The sequence below is a fragment of the Peromyscus leucopus genome, chromosome 6, assembly GCF_004664715.2.
Source record: "Peromyscus leucopus breed LL Stock chromosome 6, UCI_PerLeu_2.1, whole genome shotgun sequence".
In the NCBI taxonomy this organism is placed as follows: domain Eukaryota; kingdom Metazoa; phylum Chordata; class Mammalia; order Rodentia; family Cricetidae; genus Peromyscus; species Peromyscus leucopus.
Genome location: NC_051068.1, coordinates 42,491,344 through 42,512,831, shown reverse-complemented (window position 1 = coordinate 42,512,831; position 21,488 = coordinate 42,491,344). Strand labels below are relative to the sequence as shown.

Genomic DNA, 21,488 nt, shown 5'->3' with positions numbered 1-21,488 from the left:
ACAGCACTGAGTTAGCTTGCTTCTTTCACTGAGCCACTGACTTAAATTTGGGGTACACTTGCAGAACTCTAGACTGTGACAGTGAGACAGATGACAAAAACCTGTGCGCTTTGCTTCTTCCCAGCCTTGCTTGTGGTTTTTCTGGCTTTGTGAACAGAAAGGAGGTTGGAATTCTGAAAAGTCACTTTAGCCAAATCTCGTGAACAAAGCAGGCCTTGTTCAGGGTTCTGCACATCGGCTTTCGCAGCTTAAGTCATCAGCTCAGATCTCGGCTTTTCAAGTCCTTGCTCTCCGCAGAGGTGGGAATCTCAGCAGGTGCCGTGAGTTCACAGGGCTGGAGGCCTGGCCGGGCTCTAGTTACATGGAAGCCTGGGTGGAAACAGGGATTAGATAGCTAATAGATAGCTGCAATAAACCAAAAGAAGTCAGCAAACTTCGCTGTGGTCTGGCGTATCTGCACCCACACGGACAGTATACTAATTTCTAACATTTCATGGGTTGTTACATAACGGGCCAGGATGGTACCAACACAAAAGTCGGGAGTTGAAATGATGGCCCACCTGCTAGTGAAACTTATGGAAACTTACCAGGGATGACTGGTTGGGGGTCCTGATGGAATGTAAGTCGGACCTGGAGCACATAAGCGATCCTGAAACTTGCTTAAATGATAGAGTTCTTTCTTTAGCAGAAAGCAGTAACTGAGTCCAGAATGATGCTGTTGGAAGAAGTTATTGTTTTGGTATGCAAAAAAAAAAAAAAAAAAAAAAAAAAAAGACATTCAGGTCCTGGGCAGACTTGTGGGAAATTTGTTAGGGCCTGGAGGAGTCCAGCTCCAAATTGTAGCCCTGTGTGTTGCCCCTAATGCTAGGCAACCAATGGCATTGTGCTGCCAGTGTGAGCGTGTGGCTGCCGTTTTCTTCATTTTTGTCTCATTCTGTTCCTCTTGACAGGGCAATTTGGTTTTGATGCTGTGCCAGAAATCCTCCCACAATGAGCTACTGGAACGCCGAGCCGAGGGGCTGTGTGCAGTACCGCAGGCATTTTCTGGTGGACAACAGTGTGTTTCATGGTGAGCTGACTGCTGTATTTACGTAGCTGGGACTCTCCTTTGGTTTCTGACAGTACCTTTATTGTACTGTTCTGGATGCAAATATAGCCTCATTGTTGGATTGAATCAAGAGCTTGAGTTTACTTGCTTATGGTTAATTACCTTAGCATTCCATCCGGACTCATGACCCATAGTTGTTAGCAGTGTGAACCACCTCAAATACAGCAATGGTGTTCCCCCTTCCTGTCTCCCAGCCTTTCTGCTCTGGTTGACTCCAGTTAACACACCTTTCTGGTGTTTGTAACTGTTTGGGGCTGGGCCCATAGAAGTGAAGTGTTCAGTAAATATTTGAGGCTCACCATTCAGTGCTTATTACTAGAATGGTGGGCGCCTTCCAAATTCAAATGTTAAAGTGTGCTGATGGCTACTCTGTTCTAGTAACTCGTTAAAAAGAAGTCCACTCACTTACGTTGCTGTCCTTTGGGGTTTGAAGACTTGACCTGTCACACAGGAAAACAGAATAGAGCTGTCTGGCACACTTCAGCTTGTCCGATGGGTGGATTACTGTAGCTGAGCAGAGAGTAATCAATATTAGTCGTTTTCTTGACAAATAAACATTATCTTCAGCCACTGCCTTTAACCCAGCTGAAGGCTGCTTGTTTAGTGGCTCATAGTCAGCGATAAGCTTTGGCCATCCTGCTATCGGATTCCCATGGGAGAAATTTATTTGTGAGCCAAAGATTCCTGGGGCACTGGAATTTGTGACGCAGTGTCCGTTGGAAGCCCACGGAGATGTAGAGGGAAGTAGAGAGCTTTCGTGAAACGTAGGTGTTGCTTAGTTAAACATCCTATCTAGGTCTGTTTTCAACTTTCTATGCCTGGGTTTCTTCCTCATGTTGGTAACAGATTCAGTGTGTATCATTACTTTAAAATTAAGCGTGTGACAGGTGCAGCGTCACATGCTGGGTCCAGTGGTTGTGCTTTCCTCAAGGCTCCTTGTGTGACCTGGCAGAGGTGACTTTATTTTACAAGAAAGGAAGTGCAGATGAAATGATGGCAGAGGGTGACACAGGTGTCACTCAGCTAACCCCTAGAGTGCAGTTGTCTCTCTAGCCTGACTCTCCTGATACTGTCATGGTAAAGAACCCTCAACAGGGACGATAGGGGATGGAACTGGGATATTACTGCACAAGTTCTGTCTTGCGTTCTTCTGACTCTCACCCGAGAGTCCTGTTGACTGCTTTGTGAGCACACACATGTTGTTGGTTGTACAGTGATTTCTGCTAAGGCTTATTTGTCTCAAGAGGTGGAGTTTTCTGTATTGCTGAAATGCTGTACATTCATTGCTGTTTTCCTTATTTTAAATGTTGTCATTCAGAGTGCTAAAATACACTTGCAATGTGAATGCACTTCTGATGTTTTTTAGTTATGTTCCAGTTAACATGTTACTATATTATGGTCAGTATTAGTTGCTTTTGTTGTCCTTCAGGGAAGGAATACTGTGGCTCACAGTTTGAGGGCACAGTCCGTCATGTGGGGGAAAGCATGGTATCCAGAAGGATTCTAAGGCTTTAATCCCAGCACTCGGAGGCAGAGGCAGGAGGATCTCTGTGAGTTCAAGGTCAGCTTGGTCTACAGAGCAAGTTCCAGGGTAGGCTCCAAAAGAGAAACCCTGCCTCAAAAAACAAAAACAAAAACAAAAAAAGAGGGGGGTTCTAATTTTGGAGGGAAGAGCATGAAGCCTCTGGTCTCATTACCTCCACACCAAGAATCAGTGATGAATGCTCGTGCCTGGCTTGTTTTCTCCTTTCCCCAGTTTTCCTCAGCCTGGGGCTCCAGTGGGTGGGATGTTAAATCCACATCTAGGGGAACTCTTTCCTCCTCAGTTAAACCTCTCTGGAAACTTTCCCACAGACACAGCCAAAGGTGTCTCTTCTAAGCAGTCAAGTTGACAACTGCAGTTAGCTGTCATAAGGAACTCCTTCTTCATGCAGGGCTTGATAATGAACATTGCCCGTTGAGCCCTTTGGAAATCTTGGTAAGCGTTCATCCCGTTTTGTGGATAGGGGAACTAAATCTTGGAGATTTTGACATGGAGATTGGATATTTGAACTCCAATCGTCAGGGCTCCACCACCCCATGGTTTCTGTCCTTTTCAGGCTATCATTCCATTCTGAGAGATGAGTTCTAGGCAAGTACTCTACCACTGAACTATACCCCTAGGCCTTGAGAGCTTTGAATTCTAGTCAAGAGTTCTTGCTCTGACATTAGCCAGTAGCGGATGAACTGGAAAAATGAGACAATCCTTCAGGTATGTGATTCTCCCGGTGTGAAATGAGCATGCTGGTCTTGATAGGTTTTAGGGCGCTTTCTAGTTCTAGTGTCTTAGATTCCTGTTGAAGTGTCTCAGAAGGTTACAATTTTTACTTTTTTGTGAGTGACTTTTCACTGAACACAAGATACACAAGGGGGCAGTGTAGCACTTAAAATGTGAATCGGTTACTTCTTACAATTCAAGAATTACTTCTCAAAGGATTTAGAGATATTAAGCCCTCTCAAGATTAAGAGGATCAAAGCCAGTTGGAACCGTGATTCTGTTCATTTGTAATGCAAGTAGTAGCACTAAGAACTGATTTCTGATAGGGTAAGGCATCACTTTGGGTTTCTCTGCCTGAAGAGATTCAGTGATTAAGAACTGAAAGGCACCCTGCTCCTCCGTCTGTGGGAACTCAAGCCTTGGCTAAGGTAGGAACTGTGAATTTAGTGAGCATGATGGTCTGGGTGGGGACTCAACATTGGGCCAAGTTAGGAGCCGTGGACTGAACAGGGGTGTTGGTCTGTATGGGGACTCAGCACTTGGGAGACGGGGACAGTGAACTCAGTGAACATGTTGGTCCGTTTCATGTTAAGGGCGTACTAGTAATAGTATTTTGGGGACTCCAGAACATGGAAAGGAGAGACACACACACACACACACACACACACACACACACACACACACACAGAGAGAGAGAGAGACAGAGACAGAGACAGAGAGAGACAGACAGACAGAGAGAGACAGACAGACAGACAGAGAGAGGACACAACAGGACAAGATGTGGTGAAGAAATGTGTATTTGGAGGAGGGGCTTCTAGAGCAGGTGTGCTTCCTAATCAACTTTTGCTTACCAGCTTGACATCTTGTTTATGTTTATGACCATCCTTACATAACCAAGCAAACTGGATAAAGAGAGAGAAAACCCTTTACACCACAAACAGAAAAGCATCATTCCACACATACAATAGCCTTTTGAAATACACCCACTCGAATGAGCAAATGTCTTAACATTTCTTTTTCCACAAAGAAGCGAGCAGTATTCCCAGGAGGCAAGGACTGCATTAAAATGAGGACTCTGTGCACTAAGATTCTCAATAAAAGCTGAAAATGCAACATCTGTGTCCATAGAGCACATCCTACATTCACTTTCTGGTTATAGTGGCAATATATTCTCGCTGGAATCAATTTGGAATAATTATAGTCCAAATAGAAGAGACTGCTTAATCCAGTGAACATCTTGCTCTGCTCTGAACTGTATCTGTTTGCTGATTAACTTTTATCAACTTGACACAACCTGGGAAGAGGGAACCTCAAATGAGGAATTCCTTCCCGCAGACTGCTCTGGGCATGTCTGTAGCGTGTTTTCTTGATTGATGTGGAGGGTCCAGACTGCTATAGGCTGTGCCACTCTTGGGCCGGTGTAAGTCAAGTAGCTGAGCAAGCCAGTAAACAGCATTCCCCATGGTTTCTGATTCACGGTTCCTGCTTGCAGATTCCTGTCTTCAGTTCCTGCCTTGGCTTCCCTCAGTGATGGACTGTGATGTGGAAGTGCAAGCCAAATAAGCCCTTCTTACCAAAGTGACTTTTGGTCATGGTCTTTATCACAGTAACAGGAACCCAATTAGAGCTCTGTTCTTTCATCTTTGTGATGTTGCTGGTGCAGGAATGGGATAGCTGGAAAGGCTGGCAGATGTCTACTAGCTGAGATTAAATTATCAGGTAGATTAAATTAGTTCTGGGGCTGGAGAGATGACTCAGCGGTTAAGAGCACTGACTGCTCTTCCAGAGGTCCTGAGTTCAATTCCCAGCAACTACATGGTGGCTCACAACCATCTGTAATGAGATCTGGTGCCCTCTTCTGGCCTGCAGTCACATATGCTATATACATAATAAATAAATAAATCTTAAAAAAAAATAAAGGTTAAAAAAATTTAAGTGTTAAAAAAAAATTAGTTCTGTGTTCAATTATAAGAGAAACTCAGTTAGGAATTACAAATTTTTGTGTTCCCGATCTCTCTCACTCTTGTTCTCATTATTTATGTGCGTGCGTGCGTGCGTGCGTGCGTGCGTGTGTGCGTGTGTGTGTGTGTGTGTGTGTGTGTGTGCATGTGTGTGTATGGGTCTTCTCAGAGGCCAGTAGAGGGTATTGGATACCCTGGAGCTAGAGTCACAGGCTGTTATGAGCCGCCTGAGATGGGTGCTTGGAATAGAACTCTGGTTCTCTAGAAGAGCAGCAACCAAGATTAACTGCTGTGAATTATGTAACTAGATTTATTTGTACCAGTTTCTTTCCCCATCTGAGCTCATCATAGATGTTCACAAGGAAACAGTGTCTTCCAGATATGAGGGGCACATGAATTCAGAGATGGTGACAGCAAAAATTCAATCCAGACAAAACCCCAGCATGCAGAAGGGGGCCAGACACAAAGTCCCATATCTAACCAGAAGCTATTTGCAATTGGTACCGACTTGGAAAGAGAAATTAAGTTTTTTTCAACGAAGTTACACAGGTTATACCAACCACATTTCAGGGCAGGCTCCATACCCAGGAATAGTTGGCCAACACAAAAGGACTCTGTGTTTTTTTGTGAGCTCTTTGTTTTGTTATTTTTTTGTCTTTCTATCTTTGAATTTCCTTTTTTTTTTAAAGGGAGAATGTGAAGTTAGATGGGTAGGTGTGGGGCCCACACAGATTTCGTAGTTAGATCTGAGCTTGCTTTACACAGCAGGGCTGCATTGGGGGATGGCTTGACCACGTGCATGGTCACCAGGTGTCTGAGATGGTCTGCACTTGGCTGTGCTGGGGAGAAGTCTTTCGCTCCACCCCTTGGCATTCCTTTAAAAGCCCTTACAGTCTTTCCATCTACTGGCAGAGACAGTCAGGGCCCAATAGATTAGGATCCAGGCCCTCCTGAGGCCCTCCTGAGGCCCTCCTGAGGCCCTCCTGAGGCCCTCCTGAGGCCCTCCTGAGGCCCTCCTGAGGCCCTCCTGAGGCCCTCCTGAGGCTCTCCTGTGGCTCTCCTGTGGCTCTTCTGTGTTTCTCTCTCTCTCTCTCTCTCTCTCTCTCTCTCTCTCTCTATATATATATATATATATATATATATATATATATTATATATATATATATTTCTATCTAATATTTTCTGCTGCTCCTGCTCAAGAGTATCCTGGAGAAAAGTGGGGGTGGGATTCCCCCCCCCCCAGATAGGGAGGTGGAGAGGTTCTAGGAAGAGTTGGGAGAGGAGAAAGAATATGATCAAAATATATTTTATGAATTTTTTTCTTTTTCTTTTTTGGTATTTTGAGACAGGGTTTCTCTGTGTAGCTTTGTGCCTTTCCTGGAACTCTCTTTGGAGACCAGGCTGGCCTGGAACTCACAGAGATCCGCCTGCCTCTGCCTCCCGAGTGCTGGGATTAAAGGCATGCGCCACCACAGCCCGGCTGAATTTTTTTTTTTTTCAAACAATAAAAAGCCAAAGAATTGTCAGTAACATCAGCTGGTTTAAATAATCCCAAAGCAGCTAGCTGTATTTAATAAATACAACATGGCACATGGTTTCAGAACCTAAACCAAACAGAACCAGGAAATAAGTTTATGTTACAGAGATTGACTGACGTGGTGTGCCGCATTGATGTTGGGCATTGTGCAAATAAGGAAGATCAGTAGAGGTAAACAAGAGCCTGGTGGAGCCTGACTTTGGCCAGACACTCTTCTGATTCCCTGATCTAGTAGGGAGATATAGCTGAAGAGGTGTTCCCTAACCTCCAGTGAAGACCCAGAGATGGGGCAGAAGAATGGGTAGGCTGTGTAACCAGAGCTGGGACCAGGCTGAAACCAAAAACTGGCCGAAATGCTGAGAATAAGTGAATGTGGAAGTGCCGGGTCCTAGATGGGACAGCTGCACCACTTCTTCCAAAACTTAGGGAGCCTTGCAGAAGAGTAGACGGACAGACTGTGAGAGCCGGATGATGGGGAGGTGTGAAGCACAGCTCTGTCTTCTGGCTATGACGTAGTCGTCTTGCACCCATGAACTCACTATAGCTGTGGGTATCCGCCTAAGAGCTGCTCAAGATTGGACCTATCAGCATTCGGTTGTGGGAGGAGAAGGGGCCATGAGACCACACCCCTCCTAGAAGGACTGTTGCAATTAATGGTTGATACAGGAGGGAGAGCCAAGCTCTTCAGCGGCGTAACCACTGATAAGTTGCCCTTACTTCACAGTGATCTCACTCCTCAGGCAAGAACCGCTGCTTAAGCTCCGGGCCACACCCAAAAAGAAGACGTGGAAGTGGGAGGGGACTTGTGGAGAAGAAGGCAGAGAGAGGAGTACGGAGGGCGGAGGGAGGGCGAGAAGACTAAAACTCACTATGCAAATGTGTAAAACTGTCAACAAAATTTAAAAAGATAAAGATAATACTTTGAAATGAGCTGACGTGAAACGTATTTGTCCTATGATCTTGGGGGATTTGAGCGCGTTCTTGATATTTCGGAAATACATAAAATGTTCAATGCTGTATGTATTTAAAATTTTAAGCTTCATTCTTTTTCTTTTTGCCTTTCTCCAGAAGTCATGTCTCATTGTGACTGGGTTATTGAGCATGCGTAACTTAGTACAGAATTCATGTGAATTTGTTTCTTATTTCCCCGGAGTGCTTTGTCCCATCACACCATCTCGGGCAGGCATCTTCTTTCTGTTTGGCTGCTGTTGGCTGAGGGTCTAACTCATTTTAAAAATTTGAACCATGTTTAACAATTCCACCCTAAGCTTCATTTTAGAAGGAAGGCCGGTTCCTTTGTCTGTGCCTTTCTCCTTGGATGGAAAGCCTGGTTCCTCCGATTTGGTGTGTGGGCGAGAGATAGTGGCGCTGAGCTCTTCCAGCCCCTACCTGGACATCTGTTTGCATGTGATTGGGCGCTGAGTGATCAGGACACTGTTTCGGGGGCACTTGGTTTCACTCTCACCCTTTCTGTCACCAGGGGTCCGTGAGGTAGAGAACCCATTGTCTCCCTCCAATGTGATTTCTTCTCCTTTCCCAGTCCCATCTCTAGCACTTGGCTTCCCTTGCCTCTGAGGTACTAAGGCAACTTGCTCCATGCATTCATTCCGTCTCTTATCCCCATGTTTCCTCCCTTGACTCTATCTGGATTTCCAAGGCTGTAAAAGATGGGTGGGCTATGAGGTTGTTCCTTCTCTGCAGACCTCTCCTCTCACTTTCAAGTGGCTGCTACTTTCATCAGCCTATACCTTAAAATACACCTAAGTTATTCTGTATCACTTCCCCTGACCATCTCATGAGTGAAGCATGCTCTTCAGCCTGCCATCTCTGCCACCCTGGACACCCAAGATAAGGGTCTCGGGCTCTGTGAGTTCTGAAGGGCTCTCCCATATCTCCTGGCAGCTTGTGGATTCTAGAGCCACTCTAGGCCTGTTTTTGTCTTTTAATGTTTTAGATTAGGGTGACTTCATGTCCCTAAGCATACTGGCATTATTTACTGTGTCTTTCTTGCCAGGTTGTATACCTGCACTGGTCAGAGCCAAGCAATGATCTGTCTATAAAACGTTCAATTGAGATGATTCAACCCCTTTTTTTTCTTCAGGAATCTAATTCAGGGAAGGGATTTGGCCGGAAAACCGAAGCCCCATGATTTCTCTGCTGAGTTTTCTTTGTCAAGGACATTTACACTGTATAGTAATAGAGGGGATGAAAAGGCCCTCTGAGTGCCTAGGTCTGCATGTGTGGGCAACCTAGGTGGGAGAGAAGGTGCTAAGTCAACTCTGTTTTGTTTATTTGTTTGGTTTTTTGAGATAGGGTTTCTCTGTGTACCCTTGGCTGCCCTAGAACTTGCTCTGTAGACCAGGTTGGTCTCAAACCCATAGAAATTTATCTCTCTCTGCCTCCTGAGTGTTGGGATTAAAGATGTGTGCCACCACTGCCCAGCTGAGTTCACTCTTAATTATGTCAAACAAGCCTATCACCTTCAAGAAAAATCCATGGCTAATCTTTCCCATTAGATCCTCCAATTCTTCCTGTGAAGGCTGTGGCCATTTGGAGAGGTCAGCCAAACAGAAAAGGGCCATGATCATTTCATTCATCTATGCTTGGGAATCCCAATCTCCTAATTACTCAATTAGAAGGAAGAAATAATGTGTCTAATACCATTAATTTCTCCTTCAGACTTGCAGACTTCTTAAATGTTAAGTGGTTACTAAGTGAGAATTATTTCCCTTCAGACCTGTGTTACATATTTAAGCCTTTGTTCTTTAAGCTGCATTTCCATAATTATAATTAATTTTCCTCTGCTCTCTCGTTTTCCCAATTGTCTTTCATACTCTCTGCCTAATGTATGCAGATTGATAGAAAGACGAGATGTCTTTCCACTAGTGGACTTTGGGTTCTTCTAGGGCACCATAATTATTTAATTTAGTTACACAAACGATCTGGAGTTTTTCCTTAGGCCATGGTAATAATTATTAGTGATTGCATTTGTAATCATGGAAACCTCTTATCTCCCATCTGTCAAAACAAAGATGAAAAACTGCGGTTTGTCCCTTTCTAGTGTGTAAATGAAAAGTCATCCCAACAGACATGTGATGTGTTTGTTTTAGGGCTCATTCCTTTCAGCAAATATGTTTGTGGTAATTACCAAATGTAAGCTGTCAAGTTCAAAGGGATGTTAAGATTTTCATTTAAAGCCCAAAGTGGGAAGTAGTTTAATCTATGTTCATAACCGGAACTCCTATGTATAGGCTGCTCACTCCAACAGTGAGTGCATTCCTAAATGAGCCTTTCTCCTGGCCTGCATAGTGATACACCGAGTGCCTACTTGGTGTGCAAGGTGAGGTACTCCAGCTCTGGGATTCATCATTCTGGAGAAGAACTTCCCCTCTCCCGGTACCTGTCTGTCTTGGCCACTTTATCTTCTCTTCGTATGTCTCCGTTTCATTGACCTTCGTTGTTCTTGCCCACAAAGCCCCACCTTTCTCTGTTTAGCCATCTATCTTTCTTTCCCCTCTCCTTCTCTCTCTCCTTCCTTTCTTCTTTCATGTCTATGTGTATGTGGTGTGCATGTGTGTGGGATAACAGTTGACATGCGGTGCCTGTGTTGATCGCTCTCCACTTGACTGATGCAGGGTTTCTTGCTGAACCTGGAGCTCACTAATTGGGCTGGTCTAGCTAGCCAGCTTGCCTCTGGGAGAACCCTTTCCCTCTGCCTCCCAAATGCTGGCATTGTGGGCTGCCTACCACATTCGTCTAGCTTTTATGTGGGTGCCAGGGATCCAAACTCTAGTCCCAACAAAATACCACAGAGTTTCCTCATTTTTCTTTAACAGGGGAGATAAGAATCGTCAGCTATTTCATATTTCTGCACTATGTTGATTTTGGTTTTTATCTTTAGCCATGGAATGCATGGTTCTGTGACTTGTGGTGATTATTGTGTTCCCCAAAATATTGCGCATGCTAATAAACTTATCTGGGGTCAGAGAACAGAACAGCCACTAGATACAGGGGCCAGAAAATGGGTGGCACTTATACCTTTAATCTTAGTATTCTGGAGGCAGAGATCCATCTGGCTCTCTGTGAGTTCAAGGCCACACTGGAAACAGCCAGGCATGGTGACACACTCTTTTAATCCCAGGAAGTGATGGCAGAAAGCAGAAAGGTATTTAAGGCGTGAGGACCAGGAACTAGAGCTGGTTAAGCTTTTAGGCTTTTGAGCAGCAGTTCAGCTGAGAGCCATTTGAATGAGGACTGAGAGGCTTCCAGTCTGAGGAAACAGGATCAGCTGAGGAACTGTCAAGGTGAGGTGACTGTGGCTTGTTCTGCTTCTCTGATCTTCCAGCATTGACCCCAGTACCTGGCTCCAGGTTTGATTTTATTAATAAGACCTTTTAAGATTCATGTTACAGTGACTATAACCTCTTTTTCCTTCACTCACACTTTTGCCATGGGAAACCCAGGAGAGATCCATAAGCCATTCCTTTCTGACAAAGAAGGAGAGAATCTCTTCTAAGAACTTAAGTGTACCTTATTATTGCCGATATGCAGTGACTCCAAATGAACCATGGCAACACGATTTCTGTGAGAACTTCTTAGGCTGTTCAAATTCATTTAATAATACTTCCTAGAGCTCTCATGTTGGTTATAGGTATGTGTTTCATTCAATTCTGAAACTGGAGTTTTCTTTCATTAAATTGGCACTATTAATAAAGGTGCTTGACTGAGGTATTTTGCATGCCATTAAAATTCTCTGCCCTGTGAGTCTTAAATGAGCATGTCTGTGGGGTAATTCTTACTGCAGACAGCATGGAGCAGACCTTACTAAGACAAGGGCACAGGTTTCTCGGTAGGAGAGGCCCAAAGAAGGCCTGGGGAACGTGCAGTCACCAGCAGCACAGGCCTCCTTAAAACTTAAGAAGATGCACTTACGTTAGCTGTACAAAAAAGAAAAATGAGGGACTGGAGAGATGGCTCAGCGGTTAAGAGCTCTGGCTGCTCTCCCAGAGGACGTGGGTTCAATTCTCAGCACCCATGTGGTGGCTCCCAACTGTCTATAACTCCGGTTCCAGGGAATCGGACAGCTTCACACCAATGCACATAAAACAAATTCAAATAAATTACTAAACAAAACAACAGCAACAACAGAAAAAAAAAAAAAAAGAAAGAAAGAAAGAAAAATGAGCCAGGTGGTGGCGGTGCACATTTTAAAACCAGCACTCTAGAGGCAGAGTTCTAAGCCAGCCTGGGCTACAGACTGAGTTCCTGGACAGCCCAGGCTACACAGAGAAACCCTGTCTCGAAAAAAAAAAAAGAAAGACAGAAATGCTCTCACCTGTGCCTGTCATGTAAGAATCTCAAGCAACGTGAGACCATAGTCCTGACTTAGGGGCAGCAAGATTGCCCTGAGAAAATGGACCCTACCAGGGTGGAATAAGGGTAGAATTTGTGAAAACTTTGTTTGTCCAATTACATTTTCCCACGTCTTGTCATTTTGTAGGTGACTGACGTGTTGTATCAGCTTTTCCTGTTTTATAAGGGATAATGGCTTATGCCCAATTAAAAGGATGTATTGTTTTGTGCCCCACTTCCCTTGCCGACTTGAAATTGAGCATCAACGTCTATTAGAACATCGCTGTTGTCTGGAGTGCTGCCCGTGTCAGGTTTCCTGACGCTGTATTCGGTTGAGCAGAAGCTTATTTTCAGCTGAGGAGATTTGTAATTAATGCTTTTAGCCAAAGGACCTCAGTCAGGGCTGTGGTCTGGAATCACCCGGGGAAACAAACAAAAATGAAAAGGGTGCCCTGGCCCTCGACTAGAGGTTCTGCTGTTACTAATCTGGCAAATCGTTGAGGAAAGTTTCAGGATTCCTCAGGTTATTCTAGGGGGTAGCTCATTCAGTTCTAGCTGAATATCTCAGACCTAATGTCTTCAATATGTATTGTCTCATGCATTTAACTTTCTTATTTATTTGTTTATTCATTCATTCATTCATTCATTCATTTATTTATTTATTTTTGAGACAGGGCTTCTCTGTGTAGCCCTGGCTGTCCTGGTTTATAGTTTTCTTTCTATCTCTGTCTGCCCCCGCCCCCCCCCCCCCCCCGTGTGTGTGTGTGTGTGTGTGTGTGTGTGTGTGTGTGTGTGTGTGTGTGTGTGTCCTTATCTGCTTTTAGCATCAGGGTAACACTGGCTTGCTGGCTTGGTAGAATGAGTTTGATAGTGTCTCTCCCCTTTCTTGTGGAGCAATCTGATCTTTACTGATCTTCCTCACAGAATGCACAGATTGCCTGGCAGTGAATCCATGGTCTTGCGCTTTGGGGCGGGGTGGTGGTGGTGGTGGTGGTGGTGGGGGGTGTAGCGGGAAGAACCTCATTTTATTGTTGCTTCAATCTTGTTACTTCTTAAAGGATCCATGTTATTTATATCTTGTTGATTTAAGTTTGGTAGATCACTTGTGTTTCGGTCTATCTATTTCTTCTAGATCTTCCCCCAATTTTTTTTTTTTTTTAAGTTTCTTTTACCTAGGGTCTGCTAAAGTGCACGGGGCTGAGGATGTTAGTGGATCCTGCTGACTCTTGTCTTTCCTGTGGTTTATTTTGGCTGATGCCTCCTTAGCTGCCTTTACTTTTGTAGTTTCTTCTTTGTGTACCAGAGGTCTCTTCTGGCTGTATCTATTAGCCTTGCAGTTTCTGCGTTGGACAGGATTCTCTTACTCTCATGAGCCTCCCCGTTTGTACCCCCGAAGTGGCTGATACTTTAGCTGGGGTATCTCCCAAGTGCAGTGGGAAAGTGGGGAGCAACACACGCAGCATTGAGATCTGCACAGGCCGAAGACCCGGCAAGCACTGCTCTCCCTAGCCCTGCATGGCAGATAGGTGGCTCCAGAGTTTTATCTACTCTCTGAACCCAAGCTCGGGGCTATCAAACTCCAGCGATATTCTCAGTTGATGAGATTGGCTCCAGGTCGCTGGGGGCAAGGTTGTGTGCGGAGCATCATTCACCCTAGCAGGGTTTAGTTAATTCTAAAGGCCAACAGCTGCTGTTCAACCCAGCTGGCCTTCCTGCTCGGAGCTGAGTATGATGACAGGCTACGTGCGTTTTCAGTAGGCTAAATCTTGCCAGGGCTTGCACTTTCTGATTATCAGAAATGACTTCTTTGTAGAACTGGACTATGGAGACATAAAACGAATTTTACATCAAACTGTTTTAGATGATATGCATATGAAAAGGTGAGCAAGGAATCCTGAGTAGCCTAGGCCCGCAGGTCTGAGTATTGGCTCTGGCTTATCCTTCCCTGGCTGCAGTAGAATTCAGTGCCGTGGGGCCATCCTTACCTAGCAACACTCAACGGCCCCATGTTTTGTGTCTTTGTAGCTAAGAAATGATAATAAACTCTCTGTGTGGGGCGGGGTTCTAAATTTTACAAGTTGAGTCACATAATCCATGCAGCATTTAGATCCAGTAATGATTTCATTATCTGGTAATTTATAATTTGGAGTGTTGACTCAATGAATTCAAAGGATGCTGCGGGATAAACATTTTGAAGTCACCACTCTGTAAAACTCCTCCAGATGCACAGGTTCCATGGAAGATGGCTCTGTGAAGCAGGCCCCTTCTGTGTCTGTGAGAGTGAGTGGTCAGGTCCTCCAGAGTTATGCTGGTCAGTGACCAGTGGTTGATTTTCAGGGACAAACACCTAGTGTCAATCTCTTAGCTGATAGTCTGTGTTGGAAACATCTTTTTACAGTATTTGTTTTTGCCCGAGCCACATGAATCTATCTGGGATATAATGATGTCATATGTCTCCTATTTTGGTCTGTTATATTTCCGATTCCTTCTCTCTTTGCCATTTCTTCTAACATATAAATCAGTGCACATATTTAATGTCTAGCAACCGCATTCCCCATGTGTCTGTAGTCCCTGTGTTACTAGTAACATACAGTTTTTTTTCTCAGCCGGAGAACAAGTTCTGCATGTATCATAGTGCTGAATTATTTCTAAATTATATTAATATGAAGGGGTAAATGTTATTGGTTTTCTATTTTATAATCATTAGTATTCATGAAAATGCAATTCTTTTCTCTTTTCTCCAAGGTCTTTAGCAAAATTAGCCTTTGTAACCATTTTGTGCTAGTTGACTATCAATGTGGAGAACAAATGAAGCAGAAAATTAAAATACTTTTGGTGTTTTAACTTTAATATTAATCATTAATCTGTACTTCAAAGCTGCTTCTATCGTTGATAGTTGATAAGTTTATTGCTTCAGAAATTGTTTCCTGGTCTCTTTCTTTTTTAATTTTTTTTTTAAAAAGATCTATTTTTATTTTACTTATTTTATGTGTATGAGTGTTTTGCCTGTATGAATGTCTGTGTACCATGTGGATGCCTGCTGCCTTTGGAGCCCCCTGGGACTAGAGTCACAGATAATTGTGAACTGATATGTGGGTACTGGAAATTGAACCTGTGTTCAAATTTAGGTGACATTAACATCAATAAATCCCCTTATGTTTTAAAAAAAAATTCTTTTATTTTTAAAATTTTTTTATTTAAAAGGTTTACTTTATTTTTTAATTTATGTGTGTGTCTCTGTGTGTGTTAGGCACATATATGTATAGGTGCCTATGGAAGCCAAAAGAGAGGGTTAGATCCTCTGGAGCTAGAGTTACAGGTGGTTGTGAGCTGCCCAGTGTTGGTGCTGGGAACTGGGAACTGAATTCATTTCTGCAAGAGCAGCAAATGCTTTTTGTTGTTAAGCTATCCCACCAATCCCAAAGATTTTTATTTTTAAACTGGTCTGTCTATATAAGAAGACACACAGAGGAGAAGAACAGCAGCAAATATATAATTTAATTTTTTCAGTTTTGAAAGGTTTTATTTTTTTTGTTTGTGAACGGGTGGTGTTATGTAGCTCAGGCTGGCCTATAACTCACAGCAGTCCTCCTGCCCCAGCCTTCTGAATGCTAGGATTATAGCTTAGCAAAACCTTCCTCGCGGGCGGTGGGCGCACGCCTTTATCCCAGCACTTGGGAGGCGAGCCAGGCAGATCTCTGTGAGTTCGAGGCCGCTGGGCTACCAGTGAGTCCCAGAAAGCACAAAGTAACAGAAAACCTGTCTGAAAAACCAAAAAAAAAAAAAAAAAAAAAAAAAAAAAAAAAAAAAAAAACCTTCCTTCCCTTCCATTCCCTTCCTTTCCTTTCCCCTTCTCCCTCCTCCCTCCCTCCCTTCCTTCCTTCCTTCCTTCCTTCCTCCCTCCCTTTTTTATTTAAAGTATGTCTGTATATACATGTATGACTGTATCATGTGTATGCACGATGTGTATGAATGCATGTGTTGTGTGTGTTGTGCACCACAGCCCATGTGTGGAGGCAGAGGATGACTTTATGGAGTCTTTCTCTCCTTCTACTTTGATATGGGTTCCAAGAATTGAACTCAGGTTATCAGACTTGCATTGTTGGGTGGCAAGTGCCTTTTCCTGATGAGCCCAAATCTTGCCAGCCCAAGACTTTAGTTTTTGATTGACTTAATTATGCAGGGGAAAGAAAATGCTAAATATGGAGTCAGTGTTAAGCTTCCTGTGGGGCGTTTACCCACCACCCCCACAGCTCCCCAGAGTGTGAGCAGCAGGAAATATTAGATAGAAGGATTGCGGAGACTCTTGCAGAGATAAACAGATAGAAAATAAAGGATAGCCTCGAGAGAGCCTGGAACCTATTCCAATGGGCCCCGACTGTCTCAGGGTATTTATAGAGACGCCAAGGGGTGGAGCAAAAGACCTCCCCCGCAGCACAGCCAAGTGCAGACCATCTCAGACACCTGCACTCAGGCCTGTGGTTCTGATCATCCTCTATGCGGACCTGCTGGGTAAAGCCATGAGGAACCTGAGAACGGGCTCCCACAGCTTCCTAAGCCCAATCAAGTTCTTTTTTTTTGGTTTTTCGAGACAGGGTTTCTCTGTGTAGCTTTGCGCCTTTCTGGAATCACTGTAGCCAGACTGGCCTCGAACTCACAGAGATCCGCCTGGCTCTGCCTTCTGAGTGCTGGATAAAGCGTGCCCACCACGCCCGCTCCCATCAGTTCTTATTGGAAAAGGCTTCATATGAGTGTGGCCTTAGAAGAGCCCTTTGGTTGCCATCTTGAAGTCTGGGTGTGGGGAGGACCCACGTTTTTGTTTTACAACAGAACAGCAGATTATGTATCCACTTCTCGTAGTACTACATACTAGGCTGGGAACTTCACACCTGTTACTGTAGGCACTGTTGTGGGTGTGGAAACTGAAGCTTATGGCAATATAAAATAATTTGGCTTATGTTGCTGAGCCACCTGGTAGAACCCAGTTCTTTCCAATTCCACATCCCGTGGCTTTGCCATCAATTCCAACAACTGTAGGCCTGTTAGCTCTTCCCATGGTGTTTAGTTTTTTTCTGGTTTAGAACTGCCCCATGGCTTCTCTGTCCTTTTGTAGTCTCTGTCAGAAACCCCTGGGCTGTTTGGAAAGTGTCAATAAAGGAATCAGTTTGGTTCCACGGGAATGCTGTACCTCCGTTACTCTTCCCTCTGGTTTATAGAGGAAAGGCTTGACCACGGCCCTTCTCTTATTCACTCTACAAGCCACAATGGTCCTTGCCTTTGAGTCATCCTTTGGAGTCTAGAACCGGCTTTATGTCCTGATCTTCCTGAGAATGGAGGCAATATCTGGATCTGAGTTCCTGAGTTTCGGGGTCCTGATGACCCTCTGATCTGTGGGGGAACATAGGTCAACTAAGCAGTCACCGTCCCATACTGCCCTTATTGCTGCTGTGTCCCACCTTCCTGTCACAGTGTCATTAGGAAGAACAGAAAATGAATCATCAGTACAGTTGGGAGAAAATAAAGTAAGGAGAAAAAGGCGAAGCGCTATGATGTGGAGGAGAGATCCTGCCCAAACACTGATATGTGTAAAAACTTATGCCGAAGCTGTGGGGACCAGTCACGGCTATTTCAGCAAGGGTGTTTTCTTCTGGAAGGGTCATTTATGTTAGGGATTTAGATGCTGCATTGGGACTATGAGCTGTGACATGTTGAAAATTATCAAAAGAGTCAGTATGCTTTCTTTCTTTGATTTTCCTATAGAGAGGAGCACTATTCATAAAGAACCCTTCTTTTAAAGGTCACATTTTGTTACAAAACTATCTGCAGGCATCGTGGACAGGGTTTTGTGAGGAGTGAATCTTCCAGTCCTCTGGTAGCATTCTGGCCCTCTAAGTATGCCCAGAGATTGTATTCTCAGCAGAAGGGGTTGGGGTGACCCTACTTTTCTGAAGAAGCCATGGACCTTCCTAGCCAGGTCTTGGTGTCGGGTGGTTTGGTGAGAGACATATGTTTGCCCTGCCCTGAACGTTTGTGGATATTGATGTTATTTGCAGTGAATATGGTTGGTTTTGTTTGTTTGTTTCTTTTCCTTCTTTTTTTTTTTTTTGAGATAGGATCTTGTTATGCTTCCCTGGCTAGCTGTGGAGACCAGGCTGGCCCCAAACTCACAGAGATATGGCTGCCTTTTTGCCTGCTGAGTGAGTGCTGGGATTAGTATGTGCCACCACATCCAGCTTCTAGGGTGTTTCCAATGCCCTTTGTATGCAGAAGAAGCTGTACTGAGGGAGACCATTAAGGTTTATTATGAAGTGCCCTCAGGCTCCATCAAAAAGCTCATGTGTGGAAGGCTTTGTCCATAGCTGGTGAAGTTATAGAGATGTGATTAGATCACATGACTTCTCATATCATCAACATTAGGGGGTGGGGTCTAGTTTGAGGAAGTAAGCATTGGCAACTTCCCCTGAAACATACACCTTGTTCTGGACCTTTCCTTTCTGTTTCCTCCTGGGCTGTTATGAGGTGTGAGCAGCTTTCTCTCTGCCACATCCTTCTACATGTTTTTCTCTTGCTGCAGGCTTAGAATCAGTGGAGTCAACAGACCATGGCTGAAACATCTGACTCTGAGCCAAAATAAATCTTTCCCCCTTTTAAGATATTTTTGTCACGGCAATGAGAAGCTAACTAGTGTCTTCTACCTGTCTTTTCTTTATGACTCATTATGCTTGTATACCTCTTGGGATCAGTCTGCATGTTTAGTGTATATTATCAGTGTTACCAATTTGCACTATGATGACTACACATTCCGCTCCCCATTGGAACATACATATTATAGTCCCTGTTTGACTGGCTCCAACCAGGATGTTTTGGGCCGTTAGTAACATTTGCTTTTCAATGGACTCAGAGATGTGAGGTTAGCGCATTGGAAATATGGCCTGTTTTAACCATTGGAGATGATGATCAAGTTGGTTACTGTGATTTTTTTTTTTTTTTAAGCTGGAGTGCTGGAGAGTGCCAGCACTAAGGTTTTTTCCCTTAGCTTCCTCACCTGGCTGTCTAGTTCTTTCTCTGGGTGGAGGAGGAAAAGGGGCTTCTGCATTCAGGGGAAGTTGCACCTCAGTTGTTGTTGGGGCAAGTTTGAAATTCTAGCTCCTTCTTAAGTTTTGAGAATTTAATTTAAGTCAGAACTCTTAGGGAAGATTTATTTTAATATATGTCGCTGTCAGCAGCCATTAGACATTCCCATGTGCCTACCTGACTCTGGCTAATTTACACTTATGAGAATGGATGGAAAATGGCTAAGCAGGAGATGTTGATTTACAAAGTCTGGCTATTTTTATTTATATCTGCATATGAGTTTGTTATGCCTAAATGTCAATAGAATTTTCACCTCTCTCGAGACACCACCAAATGCAGTTCAAGTGCATTTTATGTGCTCACTAAATGTGAGTTCTGGATATCTTCCAGAACCCGGGAGCAATATCTTGCCTTGGGTCCCAGTTGCTTTCCTGGTTTGCTCGGGCTGAGATTTACCTTGAATTATTCTGATACCTTCATCATTGCCAGTGATGAGCCTGTAAATTTTTACGCTAACCTATAAGTTTTAAGTGGAACTGTGAATAAACAGCTTTTCAGAAAAACAATGAAGACATTATATTTTAAAGCCAAGCTTCACATCTTGTAGGGGAGATCAATAAATCAACAATGAGACGCGGCTTCTAAGCGGCGGTTGATCTCTGTCCTGTGGAATGTAGCAAAATTAAATATGGGTAATAATCAGCCTGCTTAGGGATTTGGATGCTTAGAAATGTGTAGCAATTACTGTCTGTTGATGCGTGTCAGGTTTTTAGTGTGGGGAAGTCCAAACCGGTTTATTTGACAGGGATGAATGATGTGTAGGGTATGTTCTGTCATTACAATGTATGCTTATATCTGTCCAGTGATGAGTAATGGCTCTCTAACAAGCCCCCTTTCTCGCTCTTCTCAGCATTTGTTCAGCAGCTGTTGGGTGGAAATATGCATCCCTCCAGGTCTTCATTTGTCTTTTGTGTAAAATGAGCCTGAGAGTGCTCAACATTTTAATTAGTTAAGAGGCATGGTTATTTCTGAGCCATCTTAAGCTTTGGGGTGCATCTTATGTTCAAAGTTGGCGGTGAGTTTAAACACTGAAGTCTGTAGTAATTGTAATAATAATAAAAATACTATTCTAAACTCTTTATGGATAAATTCTCACTGGAACATTTTGAAGTAGGGTGTATCAGCACACCAGTTGTGCAAATTAAGAAACCAAGGGGCAAAGAGGTTTTGTAATTTTCTGGGTCACACAGCTTGTGGCAGGGAGGGTTTGTACATAAACAGAAGACCTCTAAAATCTTCACTACTATTTTGTATAATGGTGTGTATGGATGCATGTTAAATTGAGTCTTACAAGAAGTATATTCTGATTATGAGCACCCAGATAACATTTAACATTCCAATGAGATTCTTAAGAGCATTTAAGGTAGATAGTGAGATTTACAAACTTGGGGAGGCAACCTATAAATTGGGAAACAGGTGAATGGGAACTGGTGTAGCACCTTAGATAAAGGGGTGGTGATGGTGAGGTGTAGTGGTCTGGGCTGCTTGGCCCTAATGGAAATGTAGCAGAGATTGGCTTTGTCCTGTGCATACTGGAGATGATGGGGATCTGGGGTGGGTAGAGTAAGTCCGAGTTAGGGAGGAAAAAGATGGCAATAGGAGTTAGTCACTAGAAATTCTAAATTCTGAGAGTAATAGAGTTAATACTCAGGGTGGAGAGACTCATTTCAAATGTTTAAAAGCAAGACAATAATAAATTGCTTCTGAGCTATCGGCCTCTGAATCTGGCTAGCTATGTATCTCTTCAAAGAAGTTGATTAACTTTCAGATATGTACTTTAGGGAAAACTGTACTGTAATAATAGCTTGTTTGCTGAAAACTAGTTTCTTCAGACCCATGCTGTTTACCCTTGCTTATAGAAATATGCTTCCCACCCGGCCAAGACAGAGACATAGCCTCCACTGAATAGACACTTTGAGACTAGACTCTTCCCTTCTAAGTTGGAAACATTCCATTCATTTCTGTGATCATTGCTACGGTTGTGTGGAAAAAGAAAAAGCCTCAACAATTTGAATAAATGTGCTCTTGCCCAGACTGGAACAAAAGTAGCGTAGGATGCAGAAAACGGCATGCAGATTATTTCTTAATGGGAGTGTTTGCCTCTGATGGAGTGATGTTTGCTTCCAAGAGCATGCACGT

The 21,488-nt window shown here is 43.7% G+C and overlaps 1 protein-coding gene across 1 annotated transcript in view; it reads left to right on the top strand.

Moving 5' to 3' along the window:
* The window catches only part of Plch1 (phospholipase C eta 1), a 207,775-nt gene that overhangs the window by 25,315 nt on the left and 160,972 nt on the right, over positions 1-21,488 (top strand). Inside the window, 1 exon segment of the mRNA XM_028894530.2 lies at positions 951-1,069. Within this exon segment, the coding sequence (XP_028750363.1) occupies positions 991-1,069 (79 nt within the window). The 5' untranslated portion in view covers positions 951-990.